Below are 25691 nucleotides of genomic sequence, written 5' to 3'. Positions count from 1 at the left end.
TCTTCCGTCCATCAATTTCGATGATCTTGTCGAAGATGCAACCGGGCGTTATGTCTCCGGTCGTTAAACTTGCTGAATTTGCTGATTGGGGTGTCATTAAATTTTACTATAATTTACGAGCCAGAAAATGAAATTTTTTATATCAAAAAATTATTTAATTGTCTATTTATTTATATTTTTATTTGTCGTTAAAAAAAAATATATTAATTTTTCAATCAAGTAATTAGTTTTTTTTTTTTTTTTTTTTATGACGTTGATATAATTAGCATTGCTTTTATGATTTTTTTTTTATTAGTTAGCTTTGTTGAAAATTGAAATGAATTATATTCCATTTACAAATTGATATACATGTATAAAAATATTTTAATATTTTTTTTTAAAGCTACTACATTCTAGAGGATTTCAATTTTTTTTTATTTTTCTATCTCAAATACTTGAACGACTCAATTTCAATGGTCTCAATCGGTTTATAGACATTTCAGATGTATATTTAAAGACGAGTCAGCCTTTTTAAAATCTGTCTATTGAAAATATATATAGATATATCACTAACCCAAGTATTAAATTTATTTTTTCATTTTTAAATTGAATATTTTTTGAGTAAATTAAATATATTATTTTTTTTCTTATCCAAATATTTTTCTGTTAAACATAACAAGTTGTTAAATCTAATTTTAAAATAAACTCTAATGACAACTAAAAAAGTTGTTATTAAAAAATTAAATAAAGTATAAAAAAAAAAAAAAAATTGTATCAACAAAGCAAGAAAAATTGAATTGTATTTTTTGCTTTGAATTCAATGGATAAATCCAAGTGATAACAATAAAACCTTAGACAAATTTAAGCCTAAATAAATAAACTAGTATAAATAAAAAAAAAAAAAAAGAATTTTTTTTTTCTCTCATTCAGTATTTTGTATTATGTTGAGGAAAAAAAAAAAAAGAAAAAAATAGTGTATACAGGTCTTTTGGTCTTTTTCAAATAGTCACCCTGCCAGAGGGTGTTGTGTGTGTGTAGTCTCCTTCTTATGTACACCAGCACGTCTTACATCCTGAAAGCTCACGTCATTCAGTAATATGATGTTTGTTTTTTTTTCTCTCTAACTCGCCAAGCCTTTGCTTTAATACTTTCCCCTTGCTTTTCATATTATTATTTATTTTTTTTCTATTATACAAACACATACGTACTATTTATTATAATGCATAAATGCAATTCATTAAGGGTTTACTTCCGAAAACACTCGTGTATACATGAGTCGATGAAAAAGGAACAATTATTTTAAGCAGTTACTAGTCTATGTATTATTACTCCCTTAGTTTGATCGTTGCTATAATATTTAGTCTTGTATAAACTTTATCGTACATAGTACTTGAAACTATATATGAAAACATATGAATATTATTACGTGTGGTGGCAATACAAATACTCGTACATATGTGAAATAAAATAATCAAATAATTTTATTTTTTCAAGATGAGTGTTTTTATAAAGAAAAAATAATAAAATATCATATATTTAGTCGATATAAAGTGTTTATTGAATTTATTTTTTTGTTAAATAATTTGATTAAAAAAAATTATTATATAGAATATAAAAATAGTGAAATTATTTAATTCAAATGAAAATACTTATTTTCTTTTTATTATGCCAATTATAATAGTACTGTAAATTATTATCCTTCACCAATATATTTTTTAATAGTCACGAAAAATTAATTAAAGCTGTAATTTTATACAAAATTGACAACTGGAACAATCATGCTTATTGTCACAATCTTTTGGACAATCTTTTGGACAATCTTTTGGATAATGTGTTGGACAGTGTGTTGAAAAATGTGTTGTTGGTTGATCCTTTTCTGGAGGTGAAGTGATTGGGTTGTAATCTCCTGGTTGTGGGTATCTTGGTCGTTCCGTACAGTTATCAAATGAACTTTCCAAAGCTTTCAATGAATCCCTAAATGAATTTTTAATTTTTTGGAAGTTATTTTCTAATGAATCATTATATTTGGAAAGTAAATAAATTTTTGATTTATATATATGTTCTTCGAGATCTTCAACACTTTCTATTCTGCTTAATGTTTCTTCGTAGCATTTTGATGATTGACTGCCAGATAATAAACATTGACATATAAAGAAATGATTATCAAAATAATCTTCGAAATTCCGGATCAACTGAAAAATTCCATAATAAAAAAAAAAATAAAGTACATAATATATAATTTTGATTTTTTCGTATACTTACATTGAATCTGTTTATTGTTCTATTGTTTAGATCATCAACATATATATTACGATAAGAAGTGACATTTTTTATATGGTCTTTGTATTTTTTAACAGCCTCATCATTTATTTTTTGTATGCATTTGCATATATCGCTTTCCGAATTTTGACCTATTATTAATATAAATAAACTAAATTATTATGCATGTTATCAATTGCTGTCTTTATTGAAAATAATAAATTATATAATACATACCGCAGATACATTGCTCTTTTGTATATTTTCTATTGAAGTCCATCAAATAATCTTGAAGAAATTTTGTGGTATTAGAGTAGTCGTCACATATTCTTTCATCTATTGAATTGACAAACTCGGTAAAATCTTTTTGTATAGCAAAAAGTTGATCATACTTTCTTTCAATATCTTCTGGTTTTGAATGATTGCAACAATCAAATGCCTAAAATAATTCATTTTCATTAAACTCACATAATGCATATTGCAGATTTTATTGAAACAATAAGTATATTGAAATTATTATTTAAAATTTACTTACCTGGCTTGTAGAATAGCAAACTAAAAAAATGCCCAAAGCAACGATTGTTTTCATTGTAAATAACACTTTTTTTCACTTTTTTAAATTAACCGTGTAGAAACTGCGGTGCTTACTGAATGTTCGACTTTTATTTATTTCCGAATTTATATAGATTTTAATCTTGTGTTTTATATATGAAAAAAAAAAAAAACAATTTCATCAGGAAGTATAGATTATTATATTGTTTTTTTTTTACCTCAAATATGTGACAAAATATTTCATAACAACTGTCGTGTCATAACAGTCATAATAATATTAAACAAATTTGCGTGATAAGCACGTTGCGTTTTAATATTAAATTCTCATATTTATGTTTTATAATTTTATTTTTATTTTACAATTGAAACGTGTTTTTTAATATACAAACAAATAATAATAAAAAAAAATTATCAACAATTTTCATGTCTGAATATATTTTCCTTCCTGAAATTATGTTGATATAATTTATATTTTATTTAAAATTTTTGTTTTTTATTTCAGAAATATGTCAAATAGAGTGCTGTCCATTTGCTGTTGAAAATCCTGTTTTTTATTCATCCCACTTCAACGTTATGTGAGTAATTTTATTCATTAAATTAATAGTAATTAATTTTTCAAATTATTAGAAAACTTGGATGAGTGTAAAATTATTCATAGTAATTATAATTATAATATATTATATACTCTATTATTCTTATGACATTGCCGTGTGTTATCTCGTGTCTGTTAACCAAGGTTGATTATATTTTTCTCTTTCAATATTGTCGAAAATTATTTATCAACACAAGTGCCATCTGCGATAAATACATACAGAAACAAATGGCTTTATTTGGCTTTGGCTAAAATCATTATAAGCCAAATCAACACAATTTTCCATTAAAGACTGAAAACGCTGATTTTCATTAACCTTGTATATTAAATCATTCACGAATCTCTGATATTCATTGACGTATGGAGATGCACCAATACTGAATTCACGTATAGCTGTTTGGGCAACTTCTCGTTTCTAAAATTGAAATGATATATAATTTGATAAAATTAGTTAAAATGTTATTTTAAATCATTTGTTTTTTAAAAGTAAAAAATTTTACCTCGTTAGCTGCGTCAATTGTTCTACAAAGAAAAGCTAGATGTTCTTGATAACAGTTAGTCATCTGTGTGTATGCTTTTTGCCATTCTTGAACAATCAAGTCATCATCATGTTCTGTTTCATCAAACATTTGATCTTTTAATTGACACAATTCCGATGTTTTTCGCGAATAAATATCATCCAGAAGGGTTTTTTTTGTTGTTTCAAAATTTTTCAAATTACGATCAATATTTATAAAAGGATCTGAATACCAGCTTTCTGCTTCTGTATTGCCAACCTGTCAACAATGTTTTGATTTAAAAAGTTAATGAATTTAAAAAAAAAAAAAGTTTATAACTCACCAGTGCCAAAATAATTGACAAAGAAACACTCAAAGTTGAAACAATTTGATGCATTTTAACTTTTTGCAAATTGAATGCTCTAGAAATAATTACTCAATTTATATATATTCGATGATCTCTCCCTCTTTCATCAAAAAGAAATTAAAACAAAAGAAATTCTTGTTTTTTTTTTTTTTTTCAACAAGCCATGAAGAACATCATGAATATTTTTTGATAATGAAATCTAAAAATAATATCGATTAAAAATATAAAACATATAGTGATTGAAAAAAATTTAAAAAACGATCAATTTGTTATTATAAATTCCTTTTTGATTGTTTTACATTTTAAAGACACGTTTTATTAAATATTCAAAAAATTCACGTACTCAGTTTTTTGTTTTTTTATTTTTCGTAATAATATAAAAAAAAAAAAAATACAGACAAAAACTTTTTGTTGTTCAGGCTGCCTGATTATTACTTGTTTAAATTTTATACATACCTTGTTTTTTGGTGTTCTGCCCTGTCTACTTATTTTCGCACAAGATAATCCAACTATAATCCAGATATACGTTTTAACCCCAAGCTTTTCAGTATTTCTTCCCTTATACACTCTGGAATTTTCATGAAAATCTTCCTTGTGGAAAGTTATCTGAGCCAGTTTGGCGTTGGTTAATGGGATTGAAATCGTTTTCAGTGTATACTTTGAATGAGGTACAAGAAATGGCTCCCACTGGTGTTCCCTTGTATTTTCAAAAAGAAAAAGCAATACCTGAAAGTTAACAAAAAAAATAAAAATACCTACACTCTGTGCATAATATACACGAAAAGAACGTGATGTGTAAAAAGCTCATCTACACTATGTCAGCTTTATATTTAAAAAAAAATTAAATTAATATAAGAATTATTAATCATCAATATTCAGTTATCACTCAATTGATAAAAAAAAAAAAATGAGCATTTCCCAATTCAACGAAATCAAATAACAATCAATAGAGTATTCGAAGAGGATAAATTTGATGCTTATGATAGTAATACTCGCTTGTCGTTTTGTATGACATAAAGAACCCTCGACCTATCAAATCCAAACCAAAATCTTATGTGAATGATGAAAATGGATACTCTCGGTCACCATAACCGTCAATTTCTCATGAAAAGCCACTCGTTCGTCTATATATTTTCATTATTGCTGATATTTTTTGTTGTTTATTTTTTTTGTTTTTTTTTTCTCCGAAATCCATGCTTGTCTGATGTATATATATTATCATTTTTTTTTTTTACTTTTGATGGTTTGGTAATATTTTTGGTATGTGGCCATAGGAGTGGAGACATAGAAAAAAAAAAATATAGGAAACGGAAATATATCGGATACGCTATACGCTCGATAGAATCATATTGAAAGGAGGTAGATGAAGAGCAAGAGGAGTGGTAGCCTGAGCATTTACGAATCCTTTGGAATTTTTTATGGAAGCATGCTTGAACTCCGAGCATTTGATATGACACATGAAATAAATAAAAAATTTTAAAATCAATCTAGTTGAATTTTTATAAATCAACTTTATTCATAAAAAAATTTAAATACTTAGTCAATCATTTTATATTTCTAGGATTAAATTTATTTTTCAATAATGTAAAAAGCTCAAATAACGATTGAGTGTTTTTTAATAAATAACAATTTGAATATAAACTGTTGAAATTTTTTTTTGGATGGTTATATAAGCCGAAAATAATAGAGAAAATCCTCTCGAGACCATAGCAATTTACACAAAAACATATAAGTGTTGTGTGTAAAATATACATAGGTATACGGACTTATCGAGAATCCGCAATATCAGTGAATTTAGCGATTTATATGTTTGTTGTAACGCTTGATAAGCCCTGTGTACAAATAGATATATGTTGAATTCTCTCTCTAAAACAGTCAAGCTTGACACTATGCGCAATAGTGAGAATGATTTTAGGATGTATATATGTATATCTGGATGAATGGATGATGGTAAGCATATAAAGACCCATGAGAGATTCAACTTGTATAATGCTACTGTGTGTATATTTGTGTGTTAGATATATTCTCGGTATCTCTGTGGCCTGCCAGAATGTGTATATAGGGGTGGCAAGGATAGATAGAAGCACAAACGAGTTGACGGGGCACACTAAAATCTTTTCTACCGTCCATAAATTCAATAATCTGCTACGCACAAATACGACGACCTGATAAGCCCTCTTTTCAAACTCTGTTCACGTACAACACGATAGCACGTTGGTACTTTTCTATTTCTCTTCTTTTATTTTTTATATTTTTCTTTTACACAATGGACACCTTGCCTGACAATTGCCTAGAAATGTCCAACAAACTAAAGGCAATCTAGACTTTTCTCATAAAAATAAGCTCATTTTTTTTTGTATGTTATACTAAAACAATATTTGAAATATTAAAAAAGTTTAATTATTAAATCTTAAATTTTTCATGTAATAATTAGAAAAAAAATATGAATAAAATGAGTGTGTTGAGCAGTAACATCGTTCGGTGTTAAATTTAAGACTAAAATTCTTGATAAAGAAGGTGGATAATTTAAAAGAGTATAATCATAAAAAATAATTTTTTAGTATTATTATTATTATATTGCTTGAGATGTTGAGTCTAGTCTTTGATAATAAAATTATTTTCTTCAAAATAATTCATTCAAAAGTATCGAATAATATATTACAGACGAAACTTTTGTGAAGAAATTTTTATGATATTTTTTTTTTTTTTATTCTTCCACCTGTGTTGCTTTAAATATTTTCTAATGTAAATATAGCACAGTATTTGCAGTTAAACAGTAGTATAGCATAGTGTTAAATGCTAGTGTAAAAATAGTAAAATACATTGACATTTATGACTATCGAATATTCATAAAATATGATTTAGAGAACTTTGAACGACACGTACTACAAGACACAATTGTTCTATAGACATTTAAAAAATCATTCAAAAATAACCACATGCTTGCTTCAAGATGATATACACGTATACAATAATCGACCATGTTCATGCATCTATAAAATATACATTACCTCGAAGCTATTTTACTATACTTCAAAGTGTGGTCAAACTGTTTAAAAATTCAGCTAGACTCTTATAGACTTTAAAAGAATAAAAAAAAATATAACTCGAAAAATAAAAATAAATAAACAAACTATAATAATTTTTTATTTGATTACAAAAATTTTCTAGACACCTGTTAAATATACATTAAAAAAAAAAATAATAACAGCTTAATTTTAAATTGCGTGTAATCTTGAAGATTTTTTATTTTCTTTTTTTTTTTTTTTTGTTCTATTATATAGCATATTAATTTTTTTATTGTTATTTTTTTTTTCATCTAAATTTGTTGGACTGTTGTTAGAGCTATATCTCACTCTTTAAAATATAGTAGATATAAATATATGCATCACTTGATGATGACAAGTAGGAAGGTTATTACATTCATTAAAAAGTTTTGTAGTATATCCTTAGTAAACCCTTAAGTTGATGAAAACTAACTCAGTTTATGATTATAATTAAAATTCATTTTCTGACAGATATATTTTTCACTCTGTAATCTATGCAAATTTTTTTTTTTTTTTTTTATATTCAATAGACGATATATAATTTTATTATTATTATTTATTTTTTATTAATCAATAAATCAACAAGCACTATACGCAACTACGCAAAATATCTTCATCACTTTAGAACCACTCCTGTTTGAAATATAATGTATAGTTTAAATGTCAGTATTTTCTATTTTTATTATTACTCTTTTTTATTTTGATATGTTTTTTTCTTTTTTTTTTTTTTGTTTTATATTTCTTTCCTTTTCTATTTATCATGCCGCTACGTAATAATCGTCTTGTGAATTACATGCAGTTCAATGTGATGCTATTAAATTGTGCTTGTATATGTATAGTGTTTTTTTTTTTTATTCTTTTAATTTTTTTAATTTGTCTATTTTATGTTTAGTTATTTACTTTTTTTTTTAACATTAGCAGGATGGGCTGGGCTCTTTCTTGCGTGAAGTTCCCATATTATTGCCTCTGTCGAGGCGCTTAATTGAAGCACTCTTTGTGACGGTCCCTGATTAACCGTGTACCATTATCTTTTGCGCGATTTTACACACACTCTCTTTGCTTTTATTTTCTTCATGTTGATTTGTTGGTTATTTCTTGAAAATTATATCATTTGTTGTTTGATATACTTGACTGTAACATGACATTTTAAATTAAATGAAAAACAATTAGAAAAAAAAAAAATACTTTATTTGGCTCATTTAATAAGTTGAAACGGAAATACATCAAAGTGCACGTTTATGTACACTGACATTGCAACGATTGACTCAACTTTAAATTGTCATAATGACTAAATTGTAAATTACTCAGTAATTATGGGTGCGTTAAAATTATTATTTTTATTTAGTTTTTTTTTTTTTTGCATTTTATGAATTTATTCATTTATATTTTTATGTTTCTATTGTTTATCAATTATGATGACTACCCCTGAATAATTTAACACAATTGTTGCTTTAAAATTATTAACTATATATGCAGATAATTGCCTTGATAATTTCATGGTCACATGAAAAATAAAAATAACCAAATAAATTGATGGAAAACAATGAAGTACCCTTGAAATTTTCAACAAAAGATTTATAATTATGATCATTGTTAATTATCAGAAATTGATTAGTAATATTTTATTTAATTCATAATGAAAATTAAATTTTATCAACACCTAAATTTTTATAATTTGCATTTAAGGCTTGTTCAATGTTTATTCTTGTGGCTGACATTGATGGAACAAAATGTATTTTTCCATTTTTTTTATGCGTAATAATTAACATACAATTTATCCTCTACCTTGATGCAATTTTTTTTTTTATGTGTCTATAAATTATAATTGTTTTATAGTCATACAGCTCGGGACATATCGAGCATGTGTGTGTGGATGTGATATATTATGAATTTCATGAAAACATGACTCACGTCAAGGCTTCATCAGCTATATATATTTTATTGAATTGTTTATAGATAATTTCGAACAATTAAATTTTTAAATTTATCATTTTACATATTAAATTTAAATATGCAATTTATAAAATAAAAGAAAGCATAATGTGATTTAAAAATTCAATAAAATAATAAAATGATGAGATGAAAATAAACAGTTGGTAGCAAAACTGCATATTTTTCACTGTATTATTGAGCAGTTGGTAACTGGTTTCCGGAGAAGATTCGTTTGTAAATTTTAACGACTTGCCGCGTTACCATACTGATGCATGCACACAAACACACAAGTTGCGGTGTCTTAATGTTTATCAAATTTAACGAGCTGCATGTGTTTATTATTCAAAAAACGATTAAATGATTGTGACAATAATTATTATTACAATTGATTATTTTAAAATATTCATTTTATATTATTATTGTATCCTGTCTACAATCAATAATTACCATCAATATAAAACCTCAAAAAAAAAATCCTACTCATTTTATTATTACCAACGTAAATTAAGAATTTATGTTTTTTTCAACGAAAAAAAAAAAATAAAATTACATTAAGATTTTAAAATAATAATAATAAACATGAATATTTAAAAAATAAAAAAAACATGCTGTAAAAAAAGAAGTAAAAGAAAAATTTAAACTCTGACGGTAATTAGCAAAGATCAGTGATAATGTGTTATCGCAAGTACACGATACGGGCAATTCACTGTGGGTCGACGAGAAAGAGAGAGAGAGAAGAGTGAGGGGATGAGGTGTAACTAATGTAAAAGAAAATAAGAAAATTAAAAGTATGAAAAATACTATAAAAAAAAATATATATATAAATAATATAAAGATTTTAGTCTTGATTGTAACGCTCGTAAGGTCACAGACCTGCGATCTGGTTGGTAGGCCATGTGTACCGACCCCGTGGTCGTCGTTTCTTTCAAAACAATACTCGAGGACGACGAGCATGCACCGTGTATATTTTTTGCAAGTGATCTGGCAAGATCCCAGCTGATCCATTTTCAAAAAAATAAAAAAAAAAATTAGATATACATACATGTGATTTACAGAATTATTTATGTCTTATTCAAAAACTACTAAATATGAAAATTTTCTTGTATACATAGTTTTTTTTTTTTTTTTCACTTGACATGTTATGAATATTTTTATTATCAAAATATATATTAATTAGTATACATAAAATTTATTTAAAGATTAACTTGAATAAATAAAAAAAAATAATAATTATTGCTATTATTATATTAAATGATTTTTTTTTATTGCGGTGCTTGACCTCACGACCCAAAGTGCAAAAGTTTCTCGGATAAAACTGCGTTCTCGCCGATCCATCTATCTAACCATCCAACAAATCTTGTCTTCTCCACTCGTTCTGATTCGCTTCCAATGCTAGATCGTTTCAATCGCTCTCATCCGGTTCCCACGTGCTCAATTACCTACGATACTCACAATGTCCTCAGGTGCCAGTACATTTACAACGTCCAAGTAATATAAGCTTGGATAATTTACTCATGTATCAATGCAAAAAATTTATATTTAACCATAAAAGTGTATATATGTTTTTTGTAAAATGATAATTTTTTTTTTTTTTCTTCATTGGATTGCAATAAAAATACAGATTATCATTTTTTAATTTAAATTATATGTATCCTTTTTTTTTTCGTTGAGTTTTTTGTTTATTTTTATATTTGTACATCCGTTGGTGCAATATATATACAAATATACAGTGATGCATTTGTCAAGAGCGTATCTTTGTCATTGGACAAATACCATTTGGTTGACTGACACGTCTCATAAAGTCATTACTGTTGATGAGACCACAGGCCCTTGACACAAGTCAAGACACTGGCTCATTCACAATATGTGTTGTTAAATACTAAAGTTGACACCATTTGACCTGTCTTCCCGCTCTAATAATTTCCACTTTTGAATTTATATAAACATGACTCATGCACCCTAGTCAATAGTAGCTATATAATTTTCTTAATTTTTAATTCTTAGTATTGAATTATAATTTTTTTTTTTTTTTTAAATTATTAATGTATTAATAACTCTGTGAGTGGTAATTTTATTTATTTCATTTTTGTTTGTCTGACTACTTTGTCTTCATCTACTTACCCTGATGAAAAATAGAATTTTTTCGCATGGATTCATTCGAGGTAAATTAATTTTCGTTTTTTTTTTTTTTATACTCAATTGAATACTTAAGTTTTATAAATGAATGAAGGAACTTTAGCATCTTGCTGGCACAATCATTAATTTCATTCGACCCTGGCAATTCGATGTTGTCCAGATCTCTCGTATACCGATCCAGCTCTTCGACCGCAATCGTTCGACTTTTACCTCTTTTTCCAACAGTTTATATATATCCTCTTCCCACTCACTCTCAAAAAAATAAAAAATAAAAACTCAAGAGTATACATATTAAATTAAGAAAAAGATGTGAGTTTGTTTTCTTCGGATTTTTATTTATTTTCATTTATTTTTTTTATATACCCCGTTACATTGTTGAAATGACCATTTTACGAATTATTTTGATACACAAATGTTGCTTAAAAAAATAAACATGCATTAAGTAAAAATAATAATATAAATAAATAATGAAAAAGAACATAAAAATGAACTCATGAAAATTACAATGTTTTATTCAAGTTAAGACACACGATTTTCAAACTGTTTATCAATTCAAATTATGTATACGTTTTGTACAAAAATATATATATAGCTATAGTTAAAATGGTCTGCTAAAAATAAAAAAAATTTTTGCAAAAAGGCCTTGTTTTTCGAGACAAGAATTGAGGCTGCCCCCTGAACCGGATCACAGCATTAACCTCTATCGTCGGTCTTTTTATCCAGCTTTACTTTATCTTTTTATTTATTTATTTTTTTTTTTTCACCTTTTTCACATCACACATTCACGAATCATTGCTTCTTTTTATTTATTTACAATCGCCATATGCTCGATCTTTTTTAACATTTATACGATTCCACATATAAACATAACCTAACTTTTACTTGGTTGCAATTTTCTACAAATCAAGATTATCAGTAAACCTTCAGTAAAATATTCATTACACATATATTTCAAGCACTCACAAACTACAAAAAAAAAAAAAATAATACCTATATAAATAAATAAAAAGCAATGTTTGCCTTTACAAGTATCAAATTTTTCCATCTATCTTTTAAACAGCAATTATATTTATCAAGCTAATATTAACTTTAAACAATTCAATTGTTTATTGATTTTATATAAACTACAATATTTATTTATCATTATCTATTTATCTATAATAATAAATTGTTAGAAAAATTTTAAATTAAACATAATTATATATAATTTTTCATCAAATTAATATTAAAATAAATCAGCTTCAATTTATCAATACAATATGAAAAAAAAAAAAAATCTATAATGATAAAAATAATCAACAATGAATTTTTTGCAAATAAAACAATATATAAATTTATATATTTAATTATTAAAAGCCGGAAGACACAGCAATATTTTAATAAGCAATTTGTGAAAAATAAAAATTGAAATAAAAAAATAAATAATTACATTATTACTATAACTCAAAGTAGTTAATGCTATTAAATGTTGATGTATATCCTTTTGGTCCAGAACAGGAGGACCGTTATCGTGGTAGTATTTATATACGTGACATACACTGATGCACTTACTTCATGATCGCGCAAGCACAGTAGCTATACGGTTACCAAGTTACATGACTACCGGTTGCGACTATTAGTCACCCCTGTGTCCAAGTAATTACGTAATCTTCATCATGTGCTTCGTGTACAGAGTTGCCTGAAAATATATTTTTTTTTTTCTATTTTCTCTTACCTTCCTTATATAACATTTTCTTTTATTTTAAATTTTTATATGTTGAATATATTTTTTTTCTGCAAAAAAAAAAAAAACCTCTAATTAGTAGGTATATGAAAAGAAAAAAAAATAAAAAGAAAAATACATGATTCATCAGACAGAAAATTACAAAAATATTTTTCACTTGATGTAGATGAATTATATATTAATCAAGTCATAAAACTTTTAATTTAATAATATAGTAAAAAAATGGAAAAATTTTTTATTTTTTTACTATGAAAATTTCTTGTCCGTTTTGCAATTATTTTATCTTTTAATTTAAAATATTTTGTTTATTTACTTTAGTGCATGTATTATTTGAAAATTTTTTTTATAATTTATTTATGGTTTTTATATAATACAAGTATGCATGACCACCACATACGATTATTTCCTATTATGCCATGAACCTGAAATGAATCTGTTCATCGTAATTACGTTGGTTTAATAGTGTAAGAAAAAGCGGCATACATACAACAACATCCGATGAAGATCCTTTACGATAAGGATACAATTACAATAAGAAGCACGACGATAATTCACACGATAACTATTTACGATGTTATTGGGATGTATTTTATTGTAAATAAATAATAATAATTAAATTTTTTTAATTTTTTTTTTCTATTTTTTTTAAATATAAAATAAATGAAAATGTGGTAGATTTTTCTGTTAAATAAATTAACCTTTATTGAACTTGAATCGTGTGTAGATTTTTTTTTCAAATTATTTTCTATTTATAAAATTTAAATTTTTTATTTTAAAAAAATATAAAGATAACGTTGTATTTTAGATTGAATTTATTAAATTATTTCAATTGAATAGTTGATTTTTTAAATAATCATAGATATTAATTTGAATAATCATCTTTGTCATAAATATATATTTTTCCTCTTTCATATAAGCTCATTTCAATTACATACCTGTCATGACGCATGCGAAAATATTACCCTGGTTAATGTATTTTTTTTTTAATTTTCGTTCCAGTCCGACAAACCGTCATGACTCAGACTTATAGTGTTTAACCAACTCCAAATGGACACGTATTTGCCGACACTGATTTTTTTTTTTTTTTTTCTATTATAATATACTATATTAATTCTTTAAATTATTTATTTTCTTCTTTTGTCGTTGAGTAAATTGGTTATAGCTAAATTAAGCTTAAAATTGCTTGAATTCATTTACTAAAAAATAAACATTAATATTTTATAATTTTTAAAATGCAAAAAATAAACGGTGCAATTGTTTTGAATATTATTTCGTTATATAAAACGTTTTATAATTTTAAATATTAAAACTTGAGCTTTTTTTTAGTGCATGGTTCGATAAGTTATTCAGAGTGCAATGGTCGAATAACATAATTGAAGTTTATCTGTTTTTTTGAATTTTATACTTAGCACATGTATTATTTTTTTTTTTAGGATCATTCGGTTTAACTGAATAATTTTAAAAACAATCAATCAATAGCAAACTTTTTTTCCGTTTCAAAGTTTACCTCTAATATTTGATTCGTACCAAATAAATTATTCAATGCACTGATAAACTTCAAAGAATAAACCAGTGCTGTTACAAATGACTTTGGCTATTCACGTAACGTTAAATTAGAAATGAATCAAATAATTGACATCAAAGTACCAATAGAATTCAAATAATGATCCAGTTAATTATACAATTTGAAAAATATAATTGTATGTTATTCGCGTCAGCTCAAAACTTTTGTATGACTATAACTTGATTCAACTTTTTCATGAAAATAAAGCCATTTAATAATAAAAACTATACTTTGAAGTATTCTGTGACTACGACGACAACTTTTCACGTATATATTCTTTATAAATATACCAACATGTCTGATATTTTCAGAAATACAATACAAAGTTTACTTAAAATAAAAGCGAAAAGTTCTATTTGTATGCAAACGGGGTAGAATGCAAATAAAAATTTTAAATAAATAATATATATACCTTTATATGTTTTTTTGTGTAAAAAAACATAAAAACGAGTGATGATAATATACAGACAACTTTAACACGTTACGTGTCAATGTATACTAAAGATTTAACTCAAGATTTGGGTTAATAATAATAATAATAATAATATTTTCTGAGTTTTGGAATAACTTGTACATATTCCTAAAATAATAGAATGAAATTTTAAAAATTGAAAAATACAGGAAATTGTAGTTTGAAAAAAATTCATATAGTAAATAAAAATTAGTATTTAAAAGGCAAATAATATGAAAAAAAAAGAAAAAAAAAAAGTTGATTATATGCTCAAGTTACAACATGATATTATGAGTAATCAAAACTCTAGCGTGCAATGAAAATAATTAAATATATCTAGCTTAGATTAATTAGTCGGTAGAGAAGTTTGTTTTTTTTTTTTTTTTTCTTCTGATTTCATCAACAGCTTACTTTACTTCCTTGAGTGCACAAATATTTTGATAACGGAATTTCTTGTTTTTTGTTTAACAAGAAAAGAAAACAAAAAAAAAAAAATACCACTGATAATTTTTTTGAATAATTTTCTTTATTATAAGTTGGAGTAATTTTTTAAAAAATATTTTACTCTCCAGTGACCTTGAATAACATAAATATATGTGCATTTATGAGAGCAAGTAAAATCATATTTAAAAAAAAAGAAAATTTTTTTTTTTGTTTTGCGTAAGTTTATTTTTTATTTACAATTTATATTTGCAACTTTTTATTTTTTTTACTGCCGACACTTTATACAATTTTTACAATCGTTGCACACATCCTTATGCTAAAAATAATATACATAAAATAATACGTCAGTTGTAATTTAAATTTTTTTTTACTTTAAATGATCAATCAACAAATTTAGAGCACGAATATATTATGTTAAAAAATATATTTTCTTTTAAACTGGGTAAGGATTATCGAGTGTATGATAATTGTAATCAGGTGGGTATATAATAACATACTCAAAAATAAAATTGGTTCTGTTGAAAATTTAAAATTCTCCATTGATTCAAATTTCAAAGTTACATAATAAAAAACAACAAGAAACAAAAGCCAAATTAACATTAAAATTTTAAAAGCTTCATTTTTCTTAAATTATTAAAATTAAAAATAAATCAAAATATAATTTTTACTACATAATTAATTATGAAAATTATATTATCAAAATAAATACATATTTCAAAAATAAATTATGTAAAATAAGTGATTTATATATTTCGTGTTTATAATCATAATTACAAGTTGAAAAATAAAAGAAAAAAAATCAACAGAGACAATTAAATTTATACTTGTATATAATATTACATTGTCGACAGAGCTTTCAAGTCCGCATGAACAGAAAAATTATATGACCTCGTCCATGTATTAGCACGCAATAAAAAAAAATATAAAAAATTTAAACATTAAGAAAATGTTGGCGTGTGTGAAAGGTACTCTCTTATATATTTGTTTATCTCTTTTACAAATATAAATGCAAGGGCAACCAATGTCGGTAAATATATTTATATGTAATATAATTACAAAATACTTTGATTACCTTGAGAGGTGCATTGATCAAGTATGATGAAGAAAATATAATAATAATATATCAACCATCTGTAATATTCATTGCATGTTTTATACAATAAAACACTAAGTATTTTAGCACACACCTTACTGATTTTAATCATTTATTATGTGCTTGATTTTGCTGGTACTATTCGTACAAACTAATGCTTGTTTTTTTTTTTTTCCATAAAATTATTATTTTAACATTGCTGACGTTTGTAAATTTTTTATATTTACAAATTAACCAAACCAACTGGTCATTCAGATATAAATCGAAATTATTTTTATTTAAAAAAAAAAAGCTCACTAATGCTGCCTCGAAAATACATTACATTAATATTCAATTTTTTTTTCTGCGAATTAATTTAACACGAGTGAAAATGAAAAAAATAATAATTTTTCAATCCTTGGTATATAGTGGATTATTATTTTTTTCTTTTGAATTAATTATAAACTCATAGAATTAAGATAAAAAAATTTTAAAAATGTTTTGTATTCTTGCAAGCGTTAAAATATATTCATCAATAAATTTTTAACATTTTATAAAATGTATAAAATTAATAAGCTACAATATTTTTGATGAATAGATAACATTTTATATTTATACAGTATGTTTGTTGTTGTTTTTTTTTTATTTTTCATTTATTTATTATTAAAATATTCAAGGTGTTTTATGAAATCTTGATATTTACAAATGAATTATGACATATTTTTAATGCTTGAACTCACATAATGGCTTTGCTAAATTTGTAACAATAGATTTTTTTTTTTTTTCTCCAAGGGAAAACATAAATTTTGATTACGTTTAAAAAAAAAATGTAACGTTCCAGTTACTCACGTTGTTACATATGCAATAATTAATTGCCCTTGTCGGACAAAGAAAATGAATAATCAGTGATAATAAACTGAAGTAAAACTGAGTTTCTTTTGTATTGAGTTTGCAAAGAGTCATCTTTGTAAACTTGAAGGATTCATTTGGTATATTGCAAAATTTGCCCTTTGTTCTTTTATTTATTTATTGTTTTTTTATTTTCCATTGTAATAATATGACGTTACTAATCAAATAATAAAAAAAATGATAATTCATTGATCAATATTGTATTTAACAAATAGACTGACTAATATTATTTTATTTTCCATAATTTTCATTGTTGTTTAATTCAACAGCTGACTATTTAATCTCAATATGATTATATTGAACAAACAAAAAATACAGCTGATATTATTCATATTTAATTTTTTTTTTTTTTTTCACATAAATTACTGACTCTAAAAATATTACGAGCTTTATTATAATCCACTGAGTAATAAATCTATGCCTATTTTTGTTCAATAAAAAAAAAAATTCAATAATTTATTAAAAATCCATTAAAAATAAAATAAAAATATTACAGTAATTATTTTTGTCAAATCTACTTAATTCAATACTTGACAAGTTACAAAATAAATTTTTTAAAAACAATATGAAACAAAACATAACTGGCTCATCGACAAACAGCATAAATTTATAATAATTATATTATTTACAATATTAATTATACATTTAACATATTTAATTTTCATTCTGTTAATTAAATAATGTGTCAAAAGTACAAACATATTATTCATACAATGACTACATTGACATATTTTTTTTTTTTTCATTTTTTTATAATTTACAATTATTTTAATATTCACAGATACATGTATGCATATTTGTTTAATCATTAATATTGTTGATCGTAATATAAACATAAGATTTAAAAGAAAAAAGAAAAAAAAAAAAAAAACGTACACATATAAGCGATAATTCAATGAATGTCATTAAAGCATTATTTTTTTTTTCGTTGCAATCTCAATATCATATCAAACAGCAGCGCGTATTTATATCTGATTATATCGTGATGTCGCAGTGATATGACCCCTCGCACAACATTATAACTGAGCATTGAAAATACCTTATGATGCAAATATAAGCTTGGTTGTTAATATTTATCGGGGAAAGTCATGTAAAGCCTCGCTGTAGGTCGTAGAACCCCGGACAGGGTTGACTCACCGACATGAGTTTTTATATACAAACACGTCTGGTCATGAAATTTAGCACGATGAAGTGATGGTCTTGATCATATATATACATACATCCCACTTCCTTTTTCATTTGATTTTATTACAATACTTGTTTATTTATTTTCTATATTTTTTATTAATTTATTTTTTTATTACTCATTTACAATTAATGTTTCTTTTTTTTTTGTATTTTTAATTTTTATTTATTCAGTTTACAAGTACGTTTGAGTCATTTTATATTTTCATTTTACATATATATATACGATATATACATATTTTTTTTTTGTATTTGTTAATTTATTTACATTTTTCTTTCTCTTTTCACCTTTATCGGGCAAACACCCGTCGTGAACTCGCGTAATTTTAAACTCTGTTTTCGTTCATTAGAAACCACTGGACGACGAGATAGCTAAAGTTAATCGACCTGTAGGCGGGGCAGTGGACTCTAGTCGCTGAAAAAATTAAAAAAATACATATATATATATATATGAAAACAATATATAAACAGAAGAAAATGATAAAGAAAAAAAAAAAACAATTTAAAATAGAATGAATAGAGTTCACGATACAATACACACATACATTTATATATAAAAGAATAAAAGAATATTTATATGGGTATTCGTGTTTAACAGGCATAAATTATTTGCTTTACGCAGGTGTTTTTTCAACTGGATGAACGGCAAACGTCAGTGTCATTTGCAAATATCAATGGCGCAATGACCACAACCTCGCTTAACATCCGCAACTAAATATGTGTTGACTGGAAAAATTTCAATTCTTTCTTTATATATATTTCTTTCTTTAAAATTTTTTTATTTTATCAATTTTATTATATATATACACACACTTGACACCCAGTATATTATTTAGACACACACTGGGTGATAATTGTCCAGTTATATTTGTTAGTTTGCACCGATCATTTAAGTAAACATTACAGGTCATAGCAGGATGTCGATCGGTTAAATAAACTTTGTTAATATATATGACGATATTAATACATATATACAAAAAAAAAAAAAAAAAAGAAAATGGAAAAGAGAGCAAAATTTTTAAATAACAAAATTAACACAAATAAACTTTGTATGCAATGTTTATTTTAATAAAAAAAATAAAAAAATAAGGAAAATATGAAATGTTTTTTTTTAATTGAAAAATAAAATAATTATATTTTGTTTTTTTTTATTTTTCATTGTGGGCGGTTGATAATGATGGTAGTGAATTGAGGCAAATGACTTTTGAGAGTCGATAACCTCTTGTTAGCACATAGGTATATGTACCGTTTATATAGTCCATTGATACCACTTGTCTCGAATTAAATTTATACAAGGTCAATTATACGATAGTAAAAATAAAAATTTAAATTTATTTTGATTTTAATTTATAATTTATCAAAATTAAATTTTTAACGATAATTGATATCTAAATAAGATAATTAAAAATTATATATTATTGTTATTTTTTTTGTCATTATTGTTGATGCAATCTGATTGCAATTTATTTATTTTTATTTTTATTTTTTTGTCTCTTTTTCTATTATTAATCACGGTGAAGCATTATCTCTCCCTCTCTCTTGTGCCTGTTGAATCATTCTGGATAAAAATTACTGACTTATTTCTTTGTGATGAATCTTTTTTTATTTATTTATTTTTTTCTATTGGGGTTTTCGATAAGAAAGCAATCTGTATGATGGTTATTTGGGAATATTTTTTTTTATTCTTTTTTATTTCGGGTGAATGGCTTTTTGTATATCGAGGTGAATGTTCGGATGAGCAAAAGATTTGAACAAGAGTTCCAGAATTTGATGGATATTTTATTGAATTTTGATATACTTTTTTAAATACAAATAAATATAAAATTAAATAATGAAAATTGAAATATAGCAGACACTTTTTTTTTTTCAAAAAATTATTTCTTTTATTTACTTTTTATTGTTTTATTAAATATATTTATATTTTCAAGTTGATCTGTATATAGAGACTGACGTATTTTGTATAACATGAACCACTCCAATTATCATTCCGTGCACTATTAACGGGTTTTTCAAGCGTGTAGACAGTCATAACAACAAACGCCGTAGGCTGTCACTGGCGCTATAGCATTAAAGAGCCTACCAGTACCTTATAACGAAGTTAATTTTCGTGAGACAAAAAACTCCATTTCAATACATACAACACATACTCTATATACATACATTTGTCAAGTTTTTTAAAAGACCTTAAATTTGTTGTTTTTCATATCATACACTCATACGTAATTTTTATTTTATTATTTTTACTTCTATTTGGAATCTTTTTGTTCAAATTTTATTATACTGTTAATTAAAAAATTTACGAAATTACTTTTTAGATATAATATGAATTTTTTATAAATTTATATACCTTTTTTTACGTTTTTATTTTTCAAAAAATTACACCAAGAAAACGCATGAATAGATATTGCTAAATTTCGTCGAGCAAATAGAGTCAGACTCCAAATATTTTTTAAAAAATTCCTGATGTGGACCAAGCATTATTTATTGCTAACCAATATATGAATAATATAAATAATAAATTTGTCTTAATGGAAAGTTAACATTGATTAATATATTGATAATAAAATTATGATGTTTTCAATTAAATCAAATGATTTTTTAATTATTAAATGTTGAAAAATTAAAAAAAAGAAAAAAAAATGTTAACCTACAAAGTGTTGACAATCACTTGAAAATCTAGTCTCAAGTAGAAAAGTCAATTGTAAAAAGCTACCTTAGAAACAAGTATTAAAAATAAAATAGCCAATTAATCTTAATGGTATCAGTAGAGTTTTTAAAGTCAAGCAAAGTGATCAGAAACTTGTTCGTGAACTTTGGCCTGGTTCGTGAAGAGGAGCAAGGCCATGACTATCGTACTTAAATCGTACCACATCTCATCCAACATCTTCACCTTTTCGTATTTTATTTTTATCTCTCACTTTTTTCTTTTTTTTTCCCCCGACTCACTGCAGTTGTGTTTTTTTTTTTCTTTTTTAATACTACCCCAGACAAATCTGCAACGACTAGTTTTTTGTCGATTAGTGGGCAAAACATTAATATGATGAGGTCGTACCAAATGCCTTTGGCAATTGTTGTTTTTGACCGCTTTGAATCTCCCTATCTTCTTCAGCACAACAACCCTCGACCATCATTGGAAAAATTATTACATAGATATACTACAAGAGCTATAGTTTTGAAAACCCTGGAGACTGTTATAACCTATATATACTCAACAAGATAAATTCTTTTATTTTTTTTTTTTTTTTCATTTTATTTTCTTCAACTCTCACTCGTTATAAATCTTGAAATATGATAGATTATTATATTTTTATATACATTTGAAAATGAAAAAAAAATAAATAAATAAACATTTATTTCAAAAGTTATTATTATTATTATAACATTGAATAGTAAATGATTGATAAATTTAATTTGTAAAAAATAAATACATATACTTCAACAGTGAAAGGCTTCTATTGATCGATCATCAATTCACACCACAACTAATACATGACGATGTTAAATTTTATATGACAGAGATCATGGTTTACCATACTGAATTACTTAATTTGTCCTCCAGCTAAATGAAATTATTTAAATTAATATTCTGAGAATTTGTATTTCACCCAATTAATAAATGCATGGAATAGCTAAATTAACTTTGAGATGAACACTTTGTTACTGTGTAAAAATATAAATAACTTTTGTCATTGTCATTTGAATCGAAAAATAAAAATTCATAAAAACCAGTGTAATAACGGCTAGTAGTAAAAAAAAATTCTTATCAGTTCACAGATAGTAAACAATTGCCATCAACTGAATATCCGGATTCGTTTAAATCAAGAATGACATTATGTTTTTATGATGTTATGGTTGTAAAATTTACAAATTGAGATAAAACCTTCAACTTTGTGAGGATACAAAGCATAAAATTGTGATTTCGTTCGAAAAATAAATTTATAAAGCCCGTTTTTTTTTCAAACCGCGGTAGCAAAAAATAAAACGAGACGAAGAAAAATAAAAAAAATAAAATTATTACAGATAAAAGAATAAACGATATAATCCTTGCAACAGCAGTATTAAAAAAATAAAAAAAAAAATACACTTCAAAGCCTCGATACTCCTTCCAGGAACTCTTTGGAGTTATGACAATTTAAGTGGCCATTTCGTAAAGATCCAACCATGTCTCTCTTGGTGGGCATCATCACTGACTTTTTAATAAACCTTGGTTTTTTTTTTGTTTATCATATATTAAATACATTTTTTTTTTACTTTCACAATTTTATTCATTTATTATAAAATTAATACACTTATTGCATAAAATATCATTTAATTATTTATTTATATTTTTTACCTCAATTACCACTGATATATTATGGAATTATAAAATTCGTGATCGATTGAGATTTTATTATTGTAATGATATTTATTTTATTCATCACAGGCGGTATATATTATATAATATACTATGACCCTTTAAACATTACCGCGAGGCGAGACTATATACACTTGAATTTTTTTATGTACAATAATAATATACATGTGCAAAGTAGTCTGTTATTTGCATGATTAATTTTATTAGTCGATTTTTAAATCAGCACTTGTCTTCAATTTTGGTAATCCACTTCCCGCCCCAATAACATGATGACACAATCATTAATTAATTTTATTACTTATATACACGTATACTATTGGATAAATATAATTTAATAAATTAAATATTTAAAAATTTCATTTAATTTTTGACACATTGAATAACCAAGAATCACGTATAGACTGTTTTTTTTTTTTTATTTTGTGGTTTAAGCTTAATGGCATAATGGCTTTGAACATAATTAATAACTAGATCGTTTCGAGGAAGCATATTGTAAAATGTAAAATGTCCTCCTGTGTGTGTATATGTATATATATTAAGTTGGCTGAAATATATCTCGGCCAAAGTGCCATAGGGTAGCGTTAATGATTACGTGCGCATAATTAATCATAACCCATGTGTCCAATGCTATTATGTTTGCCCAGCCACTTGGCAATATTTTGGCAGTGTTAAAAGAACGAAAGTGCCATCTCATTTTTAAATCAGTGAATGGCTATGTTTCAATGTCATCCTATTAACTATACAATATAACTAAAAATAATTTAATGATATTTAATTTTTTTTGCCTAAAGAAAATTAAGGATAATAAATAAATTAAATGAATGAATTATTTTTTTTTTTTGCTGTTTTAATAATATTTTAAATAGTCGATTGCTTGTAAATATATTTATCACATGAATCATTTTACAAATAATTTTAAAATTCATATACAATACATGCATTGTGCAAAATCCTGAGACCGACAAATTCATGAAGATTGAAGACTTGCCGTCTTCAGGTCAAAAGCACTAGTAAATATTTGAAATTTTAAATATCACCAATACGACAATAAATACCATACGGAATATTTTGAACAGAGAATATCTTTGTTTATAAATCATGCTTATATAAAACTCGATAAACCAATGTCATATATATATGTATGCATGTGATGCAATAGTTTGTATGTCTACACTCTTATTCACTCAATTTCGTTTAAATTTCGTAACACACTTTTGTGTACATAAAATGAAAATATCCATTCGGAAAAAACACAAAAATAAAAGAGGTATAAATTGGAAAAAAAATGTTGCTGAATGCAGATGCCGTTGACGTTATACATTTGTGAAAAAATATATGATAGAAAATCATATTATAGAGAGAAAAATAAAAAAAAAATATACATATATGTAACAAATCCACAGGTATACTATATGTTTGCAGTTTGGGTGTTTCCGAAATCCCGGCAGTGCTGGATCCAATTACCAAACAGTTGTCTAGTACAGTCACTGTGAGTTGCATGAAATTCATGGAATATATACACTGAAAAATAAAAAATAAAAATCAAAGTATAAAATTGTTAAAATATATGTGAATATATATTAAATCGATATTTTTGCACAGGTGTAAATATCCTCGTTAAAAATATAAAAATAATTTTCGTATAAAAGTTATTAAAATTGTAGCGCAGCTTTTTTCAATTTATCATAATTTTTTTTTTCAACAAATTATTAAATATCAAATGACATATGATAAATGTAAAATAACATTTTCAATGAAAATTTGAAAATTGTTTTTCAATTTTCTTATATAATACTCGAGACGATAGAATCAAAATATTAATTATATATTTTAATGCAGTATAGATAGTACCAAAGTACATTTTCAACAATAATGAAAACATGATAAAGACGATGGGCATTAAGCTCGAAGCTCAAACAGCAGTCACGTCAGATTTCTCAGTGACGAGATTTTGCCCATGTTCGTTAATTAATTCCCGTATTGCAATCAAAGCACCCTAAGGTGCTCATATTCTCTATCCCTTTTTCATTGGAGCGTGCAGAATTTATGTAACTTTTTTATATATACACATATATACATTATTATATATACAAAATATAACTTATGCAAAATAAACACTTACTTGTAATGTCAACAAATGAAGGTATACGCATACAATAATATCTAAAACACGCACATCATTATTAAACTTAGCCCCATGATATCTTTTTTTATTTTTTAATTTTAATTTATCGATTATTTTCATTCCCCAAATGTTCAATAATGAATTTCATATTTAAAAAATTAAGTAAAGAAAAATAACAACAATAAAAATACTAATCTATTTGATTGATGTTTCAAGAAAAATAATAATAACAACATAGATTTATTTATAATTTACATTTTTGTAAATGAAATCAAACACCTATTGTATATTTTGCCACTCCTTTCAATTTTCCCCCTTTCATTATTATTATTATTATTATTATTTTTTAATTCTTATAAATCAATTCATTGAAACACCCAAAAAAGAATAATCATGAAATGCAAATAATTCCATGACTGTTGAAGTGTATGACTGCTGTTTCTTTGCTTTTTGAATTTGAACAATAAATAAAACGTTGTTATATATCGTAATGGAAAATTTTA

At 25.0% G+C, this 25691-nt stretch overlaps 2 protein-coding genes and 1 long non-coding RNA gene across 3 annotated transcripts; all 3 read right to left on the bottom strand.

Moving 5' to 3' along the window:
- Nucleotides 1-1682: 1682 nt before the first annotated feature.
- LOC122861138 lies at nucleotides 1683-2706 on the bottom strand. The gene is made up of 3 exons (XM_044165337.1): nucleotides 2476-2706; nucleotides 2242-2390; nucleotides 1683-2171 (listed from the first exon to the last, which is right to left on the bottom strand). The coding sequence occupies exons 1-3, from the start codon at nucleotides 2516-2518 to the stop codon at nucleotides 1716-1718; spliced, it is 648 nt and encodes a 215-aa protein (XP_044021272.1). The 5' UTR covers nucleotides 2519-2706; the 3' UTR covers nucleotides 1683-1715.
- Nucleotides 2707-3426: 720 nt separating this feature from the next.
- LOC122861139 lies at nucleotides 3427-4338 on the bottom strand. The gene is made up of 3 exons (XM_044165338.1): nucleotides 4223-4338; nucleotides 3883-4158; nucleotides 3427-3797 (listed from the first exon to the last, which is right to left on the bottom strand). The coding sequence occupies exons 1-3, from the start codon at nucleotides 4274-4276 to the stop codon at nucleotides 3570-3572; spliced, it is 558 nt and encodes a 185-aa protein (XP_044021273.1). The 5' UTR covers nucleotides 4277-4338; the 3' UTR covers nucleotides 3427-3569.
- A 14584-nt stretch (nucleotides 4339-18922) lies between these two features.
- Nucleotides 18923-19621, bottom strand: LOC122861141. Its single transcript, XR_006374471.1, has 2 exons — nucleotides 19255-19621; nucleotides 18923-19124 (listed from the first exon to the last, which is right to left on the bottom strand). It is a non-coding gene; the product is annotated as an uncharacterized LOC122861141 (long non-coding RNA).
- Between the last annotated feature and the right edge of the window lie 6070 nt (nucleotides 19622-25691).

Source organism: Aphidius gifuensis, linkage group LG1, assembly GCF_014905175.1.
Source record: "Aphidius gifuensis isolate YNYX2018 linkage group LG1, ASM1490517v1, whole genome shotgun sequence".
In the NCBI taxonomy this organism is placed as follows: Eukaryota; Metazoa; Arthropoda; class Insecta; order Hymenoptera; family Braconidae; genus Aphidius; species Aphidius gifuensis.
The sequence above is the reverse complement of the archived record's forward strand: the minus strand, read 5'-3'. Positions and strand labels throughout refer to the sequence as shown.

Bases quoted from the DNA above. Each gene is read 5' to 3' on its own strand.
- LOC122861138 (XM_044165337.1), bottom strand. From the start codon at position 2,518: ATGGACTTCAATAGAAAATATACAAAAGAGCAATGTATCTGCG. The intron at 2,391-2,475 runs GTATGTATTATA...TATTAATAATAG, and splicing joins AAAAGAGCAATGTATCTGCG to GTCAAAATTCGGAAAGCGAT. The intron at 2,172-2,241 runs GTAAGTATACGA...GGAATTTTTCAG, and splicing joins GAACAATAAACAGATTCAAT to TTGATCCGGAATTTCGAAGA.
- LOC122861139 (XM_044165338.1), bottom strand. From the start codon at position 4,276: ATGCATCAAATTGTTTCAACTTTGAGTGTTTCTTTGTCAATTATTTTG. The intron at 4,159-4,222 runs GTGAGTTATAAA...CATTGTTGACAG, and splicing joins TGTCAATTATTTTGGCACTG to GTTGGCAATACAGAAGCAGA. The intron at 3,798-3,882 runs GTAAAATTTTTT...TTTCAATTTTAG, and splicing joins CAATTGACGCAGCTAACGAG to AAACGAGAAGTTGCCCAAAC.